Source organism: Crocodylus porosus, unplaced genomic scaffold (genome assembly GCF_001723895.1).
Source record: "Crocodylus porosus isolate Cpor-Errol unplaced genomic scaffold, CroPor_comp1, whole genome shotgun sequence".
Lineage (NCBI taxonomy): Eukaryota > Metazoa > Chordata > Crocodylia > Crocodylidae > Crocodylus > Crocodylus porosus.
The window spans coordinates 44460204-44474125 of NW_017728943.1; the positions used below are offsets into that span (position 1 = coordinate 44460204).

A 13922-nucleotide genomic window follows, 5' to 3' on the forward strand; every position below is an offset into this window, starting at 1 on the left:
AATGGGAAAGAGTCCAGGGGGAAAAAACTAACATGATTAGAGGCCTGGGAAACATGACTTACAAAAGAAGGCTGGAAGAACTGTCTGGAAGAACTGGAGGACAGAAGCTTTGTGTGAGGAGGAGGGGTTTGTTAACAACTTCTGAATACCTACCACCCTCACCATTCAGGGCCTTTTAGTTGCCCGTGTCCTTCGGCCATTTTCTGTACTTCCCACTCACTCCTGCCTTTTGTCAAGCCAAATCCTGCAAGTACTTACCCTGTAAGTACATTACACATGCTAGTTTTGATCCTGAAAACAAGCACGCGCAAACCCACATCGTGCCCACTGTTCCAATATAGCCAGTGGGACTACCCCATGGACTGATCTAGAATTTTGAAAGGGGATGGGTGCAGATAGTGAGGTGAATCAACACGTAGTTTTCTCCAGTTAAAAAGAAACTAGAAGTGTTCCTAATACATTAGGGACCTAGGGCTAAACTAGTCCATTTAAAATGGAAGAAAAAAACAAATATAACATCATTAGAATGAGTCAAAAACTATCTGCAGGGCTGTGAAATAGGAGCTTCATTCCCCAGGAGCAGCTAACAGACAGCAGAACTGCAGAAGAAAGGAGAGCTTGACTGATGGAACATCAAAACCATTAAAAAGAAGAGAGGGCCATGAACGCTTCAGGCATTTAAGAGGGAAAATGATAGCAGTCTCCAAATCCTTGAAGGGCAGCCATAAAGAAGAGGGAAAGCACCTTTTCTCTCACTGCAGAGAGGAGGACATGAACTAATGGCTTGAAGTGGCAGCAAAGTAAGTTTAGATTGGATATGTGGAAAAACTTCTTCACTGCAATGCAGTGGAACAGACTGTCTTAAAAAGTTGTGGACTCTCCATCACTGGAGATGTTCAAAAAGAGGTTGGACAGCCACTGGTCAGGGACAATCTAGATATAGCTAGATCTATTTTTTACCATAGATATTTTCCATGCTTCTGCCCCTGTGCCCCCTCCCCTTCTGCTATTTATGTCAGGGGGGTTTTAAGCCTTCCCAGAAGCATTGGGTGTTGGCTACAGCCAAGGCTGGGGCCTTTGATTGTGGTGTTCTGCTGAGAACAAAGCCAGAGGTTCCTGGCTAGAGGGTCTTGCCCCTATGCTTAGAGTCAGACCATTCACCATATTTGCAATCAGGAAAGAATTTTCCCCTGTACTCAGATTGGGATGCCGGGGCGGGGTGGGTGTTCCTTCGTCTGTAGCACGCGGTGTGGCCCTCTACCCTGGAATTACATTGAATCAACATTTTATATAATCAGGACATTGGCTGCCGTGGTTCTCCTGCTTTACCTGTGGCAAGTTTGGGTGTTACCTCTTGTTGTGTCAGGGTTGCAAGCATCTCTGTTGAGTTTAGATTCTGGAGCATTCAGGATGATTTGGCTAGGGATGACCCTGCCTCAGGCAGGAGGGTTGGCATAAATCAGCATTTCTCAACCTGTGGGTCACAATCCAAAGCGGGTCACAGGAATATTTGAAAGGGTCACAAGGAAACTTTAAAAATGAATCAGTAAACTTTAAAAATGGATTCTCCTTTAAAGGAAAAATGTGGGAAATTGTGGCTTTTCCCTTGCAGGTTGGTGGAGTCCCAGCCTGTGAGGGGCTGCTTGGGGATCCCCATGCCCCACACACATACCCTCTGCCCAAGGCTGGTCCAACCATTAGGCAAACTAGGTGGTCACCTAGGGTGCCAAAATTTGGGGGATGCCAAAATTATATGCAAAACAAAATAACAGGAACATCATTCTAAATAATAGCCCTGGCCAGCTTGTATAATTGTGTTAGGGTTAATGACAAGTGTGAAACAGTCAATGATCAAGATATATCATATCAATAATAAACCATCAATAAATAATAAACAATAAACAATGGTAATGAACAATAAAACAATAAATAATAAACAAACAATAATAACAATCAAGATCCTGCTCCTGCCTTTGTTTCCAAGTAATTTGCATTATCACAGGTCCTCACAGGAGGTGAGAGGCTCCATACCGGCTATGAACTGACTGCCCAGAGGCGTTCTCTATCCTCTATTAAATCCTATGAAATATGAACTTTCATTTCTACCCAGGAGAACTTTCATAATCTTTCCTCCAATGGTAGAAAGATGAAGGGTGTTTGTGTCCAAAAGCTTGCAATTAAAGACATGTTTTTGCAATAATCTTGGTGGTCTAATAAAAGATATCATCTCTACTACCAGTCCTGATTGCCTCCAAACAATGAATAAGAATTTTTTGTTTTTATTGTTTTATTGTTCATTTTGAATACCAAATAAGTACATGTAAATGTTCATTCTAGACTTCTTATTTTCCTCTATATTGGAAGTGGTAGGGGCATCAAGGTACACAGTTTGCCTAGGGTACCAATTACACTTGGACCGGCCCCTGCCCCATACACTGGGGGCAGAGCTGACCCAAGCAGGGTGTGGGTCCATGGCAAATCAGCCCATGTGAGACCCCGCCCCGATCCTAAGTCCCCCAGATTCGAAAAAGCTGCCATGGCCAGCAACAGGGGGGAGACGGGTAGTGAGCGTCTAGATGTGGCCCCCCAAAGCGTGAGGCTTGGGGCGGTTGCCCTGATCTGGCCCCCCTCAAGGGATGGCCCTGACTGGGGGCCTGGGAGCAGCAGGTTGGATGTGAGGGGCACTGAGTCAAGACTCCCCATCAGGGCCGGCCCAACCTATCCTGCAGAACCTGTGGCTGTAGGGGCCTTGCAGCCCTGAACATTAGCAATCAGGGCTGTGGCAAGTGGTGGGGTAGGCAGTTGCCACCAGTCCGTGTTGTTGCTGGCTCCCTCCCTGCCACTGCCAATGCCGCCATCGGCTTCTTCGCATCAGGGGACCCCAAGAAAATGGACTGGACAAGGACATGGCTGGGGTCGTCTAACCGCAGTGCTCTTTCCTGCCCAGGGCTAGGGGTCGGACTCGATGAGGTCCCTTCTGACCCTACATCTATGAATCTATGCTCCCCATCGGTGTTGACAAATGGGTCCTGGTGCAAAAAAAAGGGTGAGACTCACTGGCCTAGATGACCTCTGTGACTGATACCTGCGCAAGGAGGAGTTTAGAAAGGAACAGGTGGGTTACCACAAGCCATGAAGCCAAGCCCTACCTGGCTGGCCATGCTGCACCCCTGTCAGGCAGGCACTTGCTTGGGAACTGCAGAGCGGTGGCGCGGGGCGGCCCCCTCAGAGGGCGCTGCCCGGGCCGGCGGCGGGGGGTGCCGCGCGGCGGGAGGCGGCGGCGGGAGGGGTTACGCGCGCGCGGGTCGGCAGGGGGCGTGCGGCACATGAGGCGCGAGAGGGGAGCGCGTTATTTAGCCCCGGAGCGGAACGGAGCGGGGCAGAGCAGAGCAGAGCGGAGGCAGTGCGAGCGAGCCAGCGCTGGCACCGGAGTGGGGCTGTGCCGTGCAGTGCTGCCCGCAGGTAAGCCGCCCCTTGCCCTGCCCGGGGGCCGCTTCCCGCCCGCCTGCTCGGAGGATGCCCCGTGCCCGCGCCGCTGGGAGCAGGGGCTGCGGGGGAAAACGGGAGGGAACCGGAGCGCGGTGTTGAGCTCCGCTCCCGGCCCGGGAGGAAGGGAGTTTCCAAGCCAGCAGGGCCTGGGCTTGGGGCTGAGATGCTGCCAAGTGTGTGCCCCAGCGCAAGACTACCTGCCCGCCTGTCTGCGAGTGCCAGGCATGAGCCCTGCCCTGCGCTCGGGATGTGCCCGCTGGACCCTACCGGTCTGCCCTCCCCCCGCTCTTGTAGAAACCTCGGGGCCTTGTGTGCTGGGGGGGGGGTGCTGAGTCCCCCCATAAGAGATCAGAGATGATTGATGTGTTGTGAGTCAAGACAAGAGTGTCCAGAGTGTTGTTGCTGAACTAATGACAGCCCCCCCCTCCTTGATTTGAAAAGCATAACCTTGAGGATCTCTACTAAGGCATTGTGATGGGTGGTTCAATTTTTTTTTCTTTGCAGAGACCCCCCTCCCCCTTCCAAAAAGAAAGCAAAGTGTCATTTGAACCCTGCTTGCATGTAGCCCTCTCCCTGGCAGGGGAGATGCCCTGATCACCATGGCAGAGGTCGGATCAGTCCAGGTGGTTTCCCAGTACCTGGAAAGGGAGATCCTCTTCCCCCTGACATGTGATGGCTTTGAGTAGTTGAGGGATGGCACCACAGAAAGGCCCTGCTAGGAGAGTCTACTCTAGTCTCCCAATAGGAGGATCTTAGCTACACACTTTATATTATGAAGATGGGGCATTTCTCCCTTTCTTGCCCCTTGAGCTTTCTGGCTAGGGGCAAGTGAGACTCAGGCGTGTGAACCCCAAGACCTCCGGACTTGGGGCTTGCACATAGGATGCCTGCCATGGATTTGGGAGGATATGAAGCTCCAGGCTGAAGAGTCTGGGGGGTAAGATACTTGCTAGTGGTAACACCATACAGACTTGAGTCAGTGAGATCTGCTTGGTTGATGGGATTTGGAACCGATCTAGCGAATCTGGCCCGAGACGGACTTTTTTTTTTTTTTTAATATCACAAGTAACTAGATGCTGGTCACTACTTGTGCTCTGTTGTCTTGCACTAGTCTTTGTCTGTTTGCCTGTGCTTTTAAATTATTAGCTGTGTAGGGCAAGGATCACACGCCTTCCTTTGCACAACACCTAACACCAGATTTGGTGCTATCAGAAACTATAGTAAAATGGCTTAAAAATAGCACTTCTCTATGTACAGTCATGTTAAAGAGAGTCTGAATGTTTTTATAACTGCACCACAGCAGGCTAGGCAGTTGCCTGGCTGGTGGATTAGTCAGAGGTCCTGCCTTGAGCAGAGGGCTGGACTTGATGACTTTCTAAAGTCCCTTCCAGCCCTACTTAGGATTCTAACACCTTTTGACTGTAGTAGCAGCAGCACCACACAACAGACTGGTGCCAAAATGCATGGGTGAAGGTAGGGAAATGCCTGGAAGGGAAGGCTCACAAATGCTTGTATGGTAAACATGTGATTTGGCAAGGGTTGTTCAGTGCCAAACCCAGGCAGCTTCAGTTGCTGGATGCATGGGTTTTGCGATTCTGTTGCACTCAGCTAACCTGGAATCCACATGATCACGGTGAGCTAACAATGATGCCTATGTGCTCAATTTAGATGGTGAGACTAGAGATAAGGCAGCTTGCCAGATCTGGTGGAGTGCAGGTGCCAAAGGAGTTGTTTGCAGTCTTCTTGTACCAGGAAGTGAAAGGTTGCAATTGTTTTGATGGAATAAGAAACATGAAACTTCCTCTAATAATCTCCTGGCTTAGGCAGGTCTAGCAAGATCTTATTTTTAATCGGACATCTTGTGTTGTCACTGTAGTGAAGTGTCTCAAGCTCTACATCTTCAGGTTGCAACAGGCATAAATAAATGATAAGAAGCATGGGATGTGGGTGCCACATCTGGGCTCTTTTTGCACTGTTGTGTGAGAGTCCTGGGTTTTCCAGCACAGTAAGTAAGGCTACATTTGATCTATATTTGGATGATACAGCTTGCAAGTTGTTTATAAGAACTGGCACAATCTAAGTAAATCCTGTTTCCATCTTTTCCCCTTTTTCTTTTGCTTATTAGAGATTTCTGTGTATATGTGCACGTCTCGGTCGCACGCTTGTGGTTGAACGTATAGTTACTGGAAAATTAACTTACAAACCAAAACAGACAATTATCAGGAAGTTTTATGTATAGGGTACTTGAGTAACACTGTTTTTGGAGAACAGAAGTCAAGTATTTTTCAGCATTAATTGTTGCATTATTTTAACATGGGTGGGTCTTGGTTGAGTTAAGACGGGCTTGTAACATTGTTAAACTTCAGCACTTCCCTCACTAATATAAAAAAGACCCCCGTCCTGGCTTCCTTTTATTGACTAAAGTGGAAGTCTTACCTTAACAAGGTGGGCAGAACCAACCCCCATTGCTGGAAATTCTGAGTTTACATCAAACAAATGCTAAAAAAAAAATCCTGTTTTGTTTCTTTCAAGATTCATGATGTTGACAGTTACATTCTTGGCTGCTTTTGTTCTTACTACAGTAAGTTCACAGGAAACTGAGGAAACCATAACATACACGGTAAGTTTTAACAGAGTCTGAGATAATTATTACTTAGCAGAGATTCTTTCCTAAATGACCCTGCAGAGAAACTGTGGTCTCTACCAATATACAGTGCTCAGTTAAAAGTCCTGTGACATTATATGTTAATCTTAGACTAAACTGCTTCTGTAGTGAAACTGTGTCTTAGGTTTTTAAACTTTGCAGGATTCAGCAGTTAGTTTTTCATTTTGAAAGGGGTTTTTTTGTTTTGTTTTGGGTTTGGTTGTTTGTTTGAGGTACTGAACTGAGTTTATAAACTTAGGCTTTATATCTAACTTTCACAAGGTTCTGAACACTTTGAAAGAAGTTTTGTTCTGACTTATGGGTGGAGAAAAATAGAGAGGCTAAAAACATAAGTGTAAAACAAAGTAGTATCATCCGTAACAGACAATCTATTTTGACGCATGCATTTCCTAATTCTAGGAAATAAGACCCTCAGAGCCTAAATAAAATTTATATACACACGCGCACACGCACCCATTTAGTAATTTTGTCTTAAGTAAATATGTGAAACACCATGTAGTTTAGGAATTGGGTCAGTTGTTTTGCTCCATTTCTCTTGGGAGGTTTCAACATGTTTTGACACCATGTATGTACTCTGACATGTTAGCCTTAAAATGTAATGAACTGTGTGAGCTTTTTCTAGTAGGTCTGTTTTTAAAAAAAAAAAAAAAAAAGCAGCATTGGTAATATTGTTAAGCAGTCATTTGTGAGCTCACAACCAAATTCAAACAGATACTAGAAATACGTTTTGTTTCCCAAAATTTGATGTGATTTCTTTTTTTTAGAATGGAGGTAGGGCAGGGTGGTAGGTTGCTTTTCCATCTATGGTTGCTCACTAGCCTGTATAATAAAAGGCCTGGGGAAAGCTGGCATTGATATTAACGTGGATCAAAGAGGGAAAATCCCATATTATCATATTTGATCCCTATGAGAAGCAAAGGTCCCTGCCCTGAAACTTTTGCCATATGGATGGACTCTTGTTCCTGTACAGAGCCCCATTGAAATCAGTAGAAATCCAAATAAGCACAGAGCATGCAGCAAGTTGTAGGATCATGGCTGAAAAGCCTGAAGTCATGCAGTTACAGCTTGCACAAGTAGTCTCATTTGAACTCAGTCAGATGGTTTGCCCGAGTAAGTATTCCAGGATCAATCTATGTATTATTGAGGGTTTTAAGGTGTATAAGAGTTAGAGTTCAAAAGATGATTAGGCATCTGTGTCCTGTGGATTTCAATAGTTTAAATGCATACAGTAAAATCCATGGGAGTTAAACCTGGGCCCAAATACCTAGTATGCAGATATCTTGCATACACACACCAATACCTCCCCCCTTTCTTTTTGTATTCACTAAAAATTCTAGCATCCTCCTTGTAATCCTGCCTAATTTTGTTTTGACCTAATGTAAAATTCCAAAAAGTCCCTGAAAATGTTACACTCTCTTAATATTTTTAAATTCATATGACACAATATATACTGAATCCTGGTTTCACTAAGAGTCAAAGACAAAATTCCCAATTACTTCAGTAGGAGCAGAATTGGCTCAGCACTGTGTAGTTGATACTATTTCTATTGTGCATTAACAGGAATTGGGTGATTCAGTAAATACATGCATTTGCTGTTTTCCTGTGGGCTTGGGTTTTCATAGCTACAGTAACTTTGGTGGTGTCAACTCAGCATGTAGTCATTCCTTTAGAGAGCTAGAATTATAATACAATTAGCTGTGCTTTTACCCCTTCATAGCACTGGAGACTACTCTAGTTCAGTGCTGCATTTTTGGCAGATTACTAGTGTGACTAAACAAAATGTTTTAGCTTCTACTACTGATTCAACCTGCAATAGTAACACGTTTCACAAAACAACTTCAAAATAGCATAGCAATATTGTGTCAAATTCACCTCTGGAGTAGCTCTGCTAAAGTGGAGAAATTATACCAAGAATTAAATTTTATTCACCATTTTTGGTTGACTAATGTACTCAACTTTCTTACTGTAATGTTAGGGGAACAATATGCTAATCAGAACAGACACACACACTACACAGCTTAGTTGATCCATTGATTCAGACCACATTTAATTGCATAATACTGTTCATTCATGTAATTTCAGTTGATAATTGGCTATTACATTCTGGAAATGAATGCTTTTGAATAGACAGAAAATGTAGGTGCCTTCTTAATTTCTGGGGCTCATCACCTTAATCTCTCACGTTTGTAGAGCATGTTGACTGTAGTCTCATTGGCTTTGACAACCATATTCATAGTCCCAGCAATAAGAGTTTTAACACCCTCAATTTTACTGCAAGTCTTGCAATATTTAGTGTTGCATAATTATTTTAGGAAAAACACCATCAGTATCCCTTTATCCTGAAAGTGGTTTGTAGTCATCGCATTTGATGGAAAAGCTTGAGAAAATGGATCTTAACAGCTTAAAATGAAAGGCAAATAAAGAACCCCCAAATGATTTTTTTTATATATAATTTTTTTTTTTTTTTTTTTTAAATAATTCTTATCCTGTAGTCTTATTCATGACTTCTGAGCTGGCAGTGTTGTAGTACTGTTGAAGTCAAAACAAGCGTTCATGAGAAATGGTTGGCAGGATCACCACCTTCAGCTGTAATGGGTTAAAGTACTTGGCACCATCTTCTCTCACTGAGTTCTGGAGGCATTGAAGGTGCTCACTGCTCAGGATGCACTGAGCACTTGGGAGCAAAATTTACAAAAGGATCGTTCATTTCCCACATAACTTGCATTTAAACTTGTTGCACAGCAATATTGCGATAACTGTTTTTGGTTTTGCCCTCAATATATAAACAACATAAGCCTGACTCTTTCTCTTTTGTATGATTTAAGTTTTCTTAATTTGTGTTGCTGGACAATGTTTATAGCAGTAGCGAGTACATACTGATTTGTTTGGGTTTTTTTGTTTGAAGTATTAATTCACTTTTTCCTGCGTTTCCTTTTTCTGCAGCAATGTACAGATGGCTATGAATGGGATCCCTATAGGCAGCAGTGTAAAGGTACTGTAAGTCATTATAAAAGAAAGGCTACTTAATGATATTTTTAGTAGTTGCTAGTGTATTATCTTCCAAATATCTCAAATGATTTTGGACAGTAGAACCATGCTTGCATGCCTTGCTATGTTACTTGTATTTTAAATCTCAAAGATTACGTATTAAAAGCATGACTTCTGTTGTTGCTAACCACAGATATTGATGAATGTGAAATTGTCCCAGATGCATGTAAAGGTGGAATGAAATGTGTTAACCACTATGGAGGATACCTCTGTCTACCTAGAACAGCCCAAATTATTGTAAATGAGCAAGATGCAGCAACTGCTGATTCCGCTGGTGGACGGAACAGTGTAATTCGACGAACCCCTGTGGATGTTCAGCAAGGACCTCCAAATCCAACTCATCAAATACAATGTGCAACTGGGTATGAGCAAAGTGAACATAATGTATGCCAAGGTAAGCAAGTTGTCTCATGTATACTTTGAGCAGAAATATATTTTCTGTGTTGGAAAAATCAATGGTACACCTAGAGAGAGCATAGGAGTTTCATCTGTCAGCAGCTGCATTGCTGCATCATTGTATACTTACATAGTTTCTTAGAATGTCCTTCAGAATTTGTCACTCATATTTTACCATCATGGGACATGACAGTGTTTTTCAGTTTTCTGCACATTTACCAACTGTGTCTCTTCTTGCTATGGAGGCTAATTAACAGAATATGTCCTCCTGTTTGTCCATCTTTATGTAACAACTTGTTTTTATGTAACAACATATCTTTATGAAAACAGACTTGTTTGTCGAGCATTTTGGGTTAAATTAAATGTGTTTTAAAGATGTACTGTCTTGAAGAGAGTCCGGAATTTAATATGTGAAAAGCAGCAAAGGATATCCCTTCAACTTCAGATTTGCTTAATTTCCCTAAATCTCTTCAATTTCAAAGAAGCCAACATACTCTGAGAATGGGTGGACTGGTCTCAACTGAGACAAGTAGGTTAGGAGGGGAAAGGGAGTCCAAAAAAAGATGATATTGGTAGTGCAAGAATATGCTTTATGAAGAAAAGAAAGGGAAATGCAGCAAGAGATTGACTACCTAAATGGCAAACTCTTCAATGAGTTACAATTCAAGAATGAATCTTAAACAAAGTTTCCACTTTTCTTATTACTAGGGAAAAGTATAAGAATACTTCATGGGCACACAGGGAAAAGGCCAATGCATGAACTGAGACACTTCTAACATACTTGTAAAATGGTTTTTTTGCTATTTTATGCCCTTTGGTAGCTGTAAGAGGAAGACTTAGGAAAGCATTAGGTCCCTTACTGAAAGATAATCTAATAATGGATGATGCAAAGAAGGGAGAGGTATTTAGTGTCTTTTTACTTCAGTCTTCCTGAATAAGGTTTAGTTATCAGATGACAAGCATAGTTTAGCAGTAACACTAGGGATGGAGATAATCAACCTAGATCTAGAGAAGCCGTGGTGACGTAGGCTCAGCAGGCACAAACCATGATATTGATGCTACATTGCTCTAGCGATGAGCTGCCTCACTATGGTGACTTAGTGTCTAAAAAATAATGTGCACTGCTGGGACAGCATGGTAATGGCTGTTACTGCACCATTAGTTAGTACTTCCTCGGTACTAAACAACAGCACAGTACCAACTGCACCATGGGGGGTGGAGGGGCATATGTGGATGTGCCCAATAGGCTGGAAATTACTTGGCCAATCTGGGCTCAATGAGATATATCCTAGAGGACTAAAGAATTCACTGAAGTGATTGCAGAGCCATTGACTTCAGAACTTGTAGCAGTCGGATGAGGTTCCACATGACAGAGAGAGGCAAATGAAGTACCCATCTTTTTAAAAGGACAAAGTGCATCCCAAGAATGATATCCCTGTCAGTTTGAAGCACCTGGAGCATCTTGTATCAGATTCCCCATGCTAAAAAAATGGCTGCAGGGGTGTTTTTAACTAAAGCTTGTTGAATGAGCTTTAGTTCAAGTGCTCCTGTTGCCATTTTTCATCATTGAGACAGGCTAGAGTGCAGTAATTACCATGCTTCAGCAGACTCAATCAAGCCTGCTTTGACATGCTATAATTGTAGCCTTACTGTGTATGTATAGGCACCCATAGAAAATTAGGGTTGGAAGGGACCTCAGGAGGTCACCTAGTCTAACCTCCTGTTCAAAGCAGGACCAGACCCAACTAGATCATCCCAGCCAACGCTCTGTCTACCTGTATCTTAAAATTACACCAGCTCTCTGGGTAGCCTCTCCCAGTGCTTTATAATGCTCCCTGTGAGTTCTTTCTCATCTACCCAGATGTCCCTTGCTGCACCTTGAAACCATTGCTCCTGGTCACGTTATCTGCCATCACTGAGAGCATTCTAGCTGTACCCTCTTTGCAACCACCCTCAGGTAGTTGAAGGCTGTTATTTAGTCTGGAAAAAAGAAGACTGAGGTGGGGATTTAATAAGCCCAATTCTGTTGCCTCTCAGAAATCATGTGCCCCAGCCCTCCAGCCATTCTTGTTGCCCTCTGGTGGATCAACTGGAGAGAGTCCTGATCTTTTTTTTTTTTTAGTGGGAGGGGGCTGAAAACTGGACACAGTACTCCAAATGTTGCCTTGCTAGAGCTAGATGGAGGGAAATAATCACTTCCCTCAATCTGCTGGCAATACTTCTGCCAATGCAAGCCAGTGTGCTGTTAGCCTTCTTCTCAACAGGGGCACACTGTTAGCTTATATTCAGCTTACCGTCTACTGTAACCCCCAGGTCCTTTTCTGCAGAGCTGCTGCTTAGTCAGTCAGCCCCCAGCCTGTACTTGTGCATGGTACTGTTCCATCCTAAGTACAGGACTTTTTTAATTGTCCTTGTTGAACTCCATGAGACTCCTTTTGACCCAATCCCCCAATTTCTTGAGGTCTCTCTGAATCCTAACCCTACCTTCCACATATCTACTACTCACCTCCCCCACTCAGCTTGGTGTCATCTGCAAACTTGCTGAGGGTGCAATCTATCCCATTTTCCAGATTGTTGATATTAAACAAAACCAGCCCCTGGGGCTCTCCACTTTAATACTAGCTTCTCAACAACATTGAGCCGTTGATTACTAGCCTTTGAGCCTGACAGTCCAGCCAGGTTCCACCTTTCTGTCCATTCATCCAACCCGTACTTCCTTAGCTTGCTTGCAAGAATGTTGTGGAATACAATATCAAAAACCTTGCTAAAAATCAAAGGATGCCATGTCCATTGTTCTTCCTGCATCCTCAGAGCCAGTTATCGTGTAATAGAAGGCAATCAAAACATACAGGCGCTACTTGTGCTTGGTGAATCCATGCTAACTGTTCCTAATCACCTTCTTCTACAAGTACTTAAATGGATCTGATGAGGACCTACTTCATGGTTTTCCAGAGACTGCAATGAGACTGACTGGTCTGTAGTTCCCTGGATCCTGCTCCTGCCCTTTCTTAAAGATGAGAATTGTATTTCCCCTCTTTCAATCATCCAGGACCTCTCCCAATCACCACAGGCTTTTCAAAGATAATAGCCAATGGCTCTGCAATTACATCAGCTAACTTTCTCAGCATCCTCAAGTACACTTTCTGACCTAATGGGGTTGTACACATCCAGCTCTTCTAAATATTCCCGAACCTGTTCTTTTGCCACGGTTGGCTGCTCACCTCCTCCCCAAACCGTGCTTCCAAGTGCATTAGTCTGGGAGCTGACCTTTGCCTGTAAAGACTGAAGTGAAAAAGTATCAAGTACATTAGCATTTTCTGCATCCTCTGTTCATAGGTTGCCTCCCTCAGTCAGCAAGGGACCCACACTTTTTTTTTTTTTTTCCTCTGATCCTGTTCTTGTTCCTGACATACTTGTAGAAATCCTTCTTGTTACCATTCACATCCCTTGCTAACTACAACTCCAATTGAGCTTTGGCCTTCCAAACTTCATCTCTGCATGCCCCAGCAATATTCTTATACTCCTCCCTAGTTGTTTGGCCAAGTTTCCACTTGTAAGCTTCCTTTTTCAGTTTTAGCTGAGTTCCCTGCTAAGCCAAGCTGGTCTTCTGCCATACTTGCTAGTCTTCCTGCACATCAAGATAACTCATTCCTGCACCCTCAGTAAGGCTTCTTTAAAGTACAGCCAGCTCTCCTGGACTCCTGGGGGATCCTATCAGTTCCTCGAGTGAGGCAAATTCTTTGTTTTCTGAAGTTCAGGGTCCTTACTATGCTGCTGCTCTTCCTTCCTTTCCTCGGGATGCTGAACTCAATCATCTCATGATCACTGCTGCCCAAGTTGCCATTCACTACGACATGCCCCACCAATTCCTCCCTGTTTACAAGCAGCAGGTCAAGAAGAGTATGAGCCTTAGTTGGTTTCTCTAACACTTTCCAAAAGCAGTGCTGTATTTCCCTCTGGCAGAGGTCCGGGTGACTGAAGTCCCCCATGAAAACTAGGGCCTGTAATCCAGAAATTTCCACTAGTTGTTTGAAGGAAAGCCTCATCCTCCTGGTGTGGTGGTCTATACCAGACAGCCGCCATGATATCACCCTTATTGCTCTCCCTTCTGACCCTAACCCTGAGATTTTTTTCAACAGGCCTATCTCCAGTTTTATACTGGAGCTATGAGCACGCAAACAGCTCTTTGACATAAAGAGCAACTCCATCCTCCTCTCTTCTCCCCTGCCTGTCCTTCCTGAACAGTTTATACCCATCCACGACAGTACTCCAGTCATGTGAGCTATCCCAAGTCTGTTATTCCAGTTGCATCACAATTCTGTTA

General features: G+C 43.8%; 1 protein-coding gene across 3 annotated transcripts in view; it reads left to right on the forward strand.

Moving 5' to 3' along the window:
• The first annotated feature begins 3354 nt into the window (after positions 1 to 3354).
• Positions 3355 to 13922, forward strand: part of EFEMP1 (EGF containing fibulin like extracellular matrix protein 1) — a 91212-nt gene continuing 80644 nt past the window's right edge. The window contains exons 1-4 of one of the 3 annotated variants that reach the window (XM_019549251.1): positions 3355 to 3462; positions 6022 to 6109; positions 9098 to 9146; positions 9336 to 9596. In XM_019549251.1, coding sequence (XP_019404796.1) covers positions 6026 to 6109; positions 9098 to 9146; positions 9336 to 9596 — 394 coding nt within the window. In that variant the 5' untranslated portion in view covers positions 3355 to 3462; positions 6022 to 6025. Of the gene's footprint in view, positions 3463 to 4887; positions 4963 to 4992; positions 5123 to 6021; positions 6110 to 9097; positions 9147 to 9335; positions 9597 to 13922 lie in introns of those variants that run through there. The other 2 variants (XM_019549252.1, XM_019549254.1) reach the window with 2 other exon arrangements.